This window comes from Aplysia californica, unplaced genomic scaffold (genome assembly GCF_000002075.1).
Source record: "Aplysia californica isolate F4 #8 unplaced genomic scaffold, AplCal3.0 scaffold00798, whole genome shotgun sequence".
Taxonomy (NCBI): Eukaryota; Metazoa; Mollusca; class Gastropoda; order Aplysiida; family Aplysiidae; genus Aplysia; species Aplysia californica.
The window spans coordinates 151,106-153,286 of record NW_004798068.1 but is presented as its reverse complement, the minus strand read 5'-3'; the positions used below and the strand labels follow the sequence as shown (position 1 = coordinate 153,286).

The following is a 2,181-nucleotide window of genomic DNA, read 5'->3' as shown; positions in this document are numbered from 1 at the left end:
CTCTCTCTCTCTCTCTCTCATCAAGTTTATTTTGGCCTTAACTTGAGAGAAATATCGTGTTGGAAAACTTTCAACTCAAAACTGAGTTTAATTTAGACAAATCTTAAGACCCACCCCCCGAAAAAAAAAAACCCTAAAGGAACAGCAACAATCGACGACTGAGCGCAAAAAGTGACTATATCCACTTTTCGCAGTTTCGAGAAAAACTAATTTGAAATTTTGACGATTTGGAAACTTCTTTAGCATAGTGAAAAAAAATCCAGTTGATATCTTGCTACTGTGAATTAAGCTATTTTACAGAGGTAAAAGAGAGGCTTAAAACCTCACTTCCAATATCGATTACTTCATTTCGACCAAAGGTGGGAGTCACAGTCACAACGTGGTGGAATCAGGCACTTGCCAATTGTTGGGCATGTGGAGTTATTGGTATCACTTAATAGCTTATTCATTCGCCTTAATTTCACTGTAAAAAATACCCAACTATCTAGAATAGAATTGGAGATATTTGCAATTAAAGGAGGTGGGGTCGCCTCGTTTCAGTGCAAAATTGGCGAGAAAATGGCCGCCAAAGTTTGGTAACTTCAATAGCTTGAGAGTCCTTGAAGACTGAAAAATCACATATTTTATACCCTTAAAGAACGTTTTTCAGCCACATTCCAAGGGAAATATTTTATTATATCTACGTAAAAGTTGTTGAGCACACAAATGAAAATTCGATACAAATTGCTAAACTTGCGGCAACATGCCTCTGTCTTCAATTAAACTATTTTGAAGGGCCCCTGATTTCACCATGATGTCTATTATAGTCACCTCTTGCTCTTAGTCATTGCAATTAAAAACCTAAAAAAAACACACAAAAAACCGAGCCGAAACAAAGACAAGAAATCCCAGCAGTGATACAATAAACAAAGACATGCAATGGCGATGGGAGGTACCGTGCAGAGGTAGGCAAAGAGGGCGGGGTTATGGTGGTCCGGGTCCGCCCCCAGGAGGATGATGGACACGTAGCACAGGATACAGCCTATGATGATCAGGTTGTTCATGTTGGGGCTCGACATCTTGATGTACCTGGTGAAATGGTGTAATGGTATGGGTTTAACGACCCTATCAACACGATTAAGTCATTTAAGAGGGGGGGGGGGGGGTCTCCGAGTTTAACGTCCATTTCCAAAAGGACCTAGCCAAAATGGGAAATTCGTGTAAAATGCCTTTCCCAAGGACATAAAGTTGGACCGAGCTGAGACTCGCGATTACGTGTCCGGAAGCCTAACCACTAGGCTACCGACGTCTTGTTGTACCTGTGGGCGTGTGTGCGTGCGGGCGTGGTTGTTTGGAAAAGAGCTTGACAGTTACGAAATACCAACAATTGACTAATCCAAATTCATTAAGAAATAACAAAAATTGGCAAATTTGAATTCAGTATGAAATAAAAATTATTGTCTAATCAAAAGCCATAAGGAAATAACAACTAATGTTTAATTTTAACATTAATAATAAAATAACAACTATTGGCTAGTCGAAATTCACTATGAAATAACAACCAAATAAAAATTCGTTATGAAATAACAACCTAATCAAAAGTCATTATGAAATAACAATCTAATCAAAATTCATAATGAAATAACAACTACTGGCTAATCAAAAGTCATTAAGAAATAACAATCAAATAAAAAAAAACAAAAAAATAACAACTTAATCAAAATTCATTATAAAATAACAACTTTTTGGCTCATCAAAATTCATTATGAAATGAAAATCAAGTCAAAATTCATTATGAAATTATATTATGACGAGCGTTAACCAACTAAAATAATTCACGAGCAGTTAGAGCCTCCGTTTGTACCTGTGATTTCTGAACCGGATGTTGAGCGCCAGGAACAAGACGGCCATTGTGATGCCAAATGCTGCCATGACAACCAGCCCGATGTACACTGGGACAGACACGTGACGTAGCTCGTCGATCTTGATGCTCCGGTCCACTGGCGGTTTGCGATCTGGGGGCGGGAAATGTCTGTTTGTCTATCTGTGTATCTATTAGTCTGTCTGTCTGTCCATCTGTCTGTTTGACTGTCTATCTATCTGTCTGTCTATCTATCTGTCTATTCATTATAATTATGAATATGATTATTACGAGTATGAGTATGATTATGATTTCGATTATTGATATATTTATATTATTAT

The 2,181-nt window shown here is 37.6% G+C and overlaps 1 protein-coding gene across 1 annotated transcript in view; it reads right to left on the bottom strand.

Annotated features, from left to right (window-relative positions):
- Nucleotides 1-581: 581 nt before the first annotated feature.
- Nucleotides 582-2,181, bottom strand: part of LOC118478661 (gamma-aminobutyric acid type B receptor subunit 2-like) — a 139,300-nt gene continuing 137,700 nt past the window's right edge. The window contains exons 11-13 of the mRNA XM_035972695.1: nt 1,844-1,994; nt 901-1,068; nt 582-606 (exon numbers count right to left, since the gene is read on the bottom strand). Coding sequence (XP_035828588.1) covers nt 582-606; nt 901-1,068; nt 1,844-1,994 — 344 coding nt within the window. The remainder of the gene's footprint in view (nt 607-900; nt 1,069-1,843; nt 1,995-2,181) is intronic.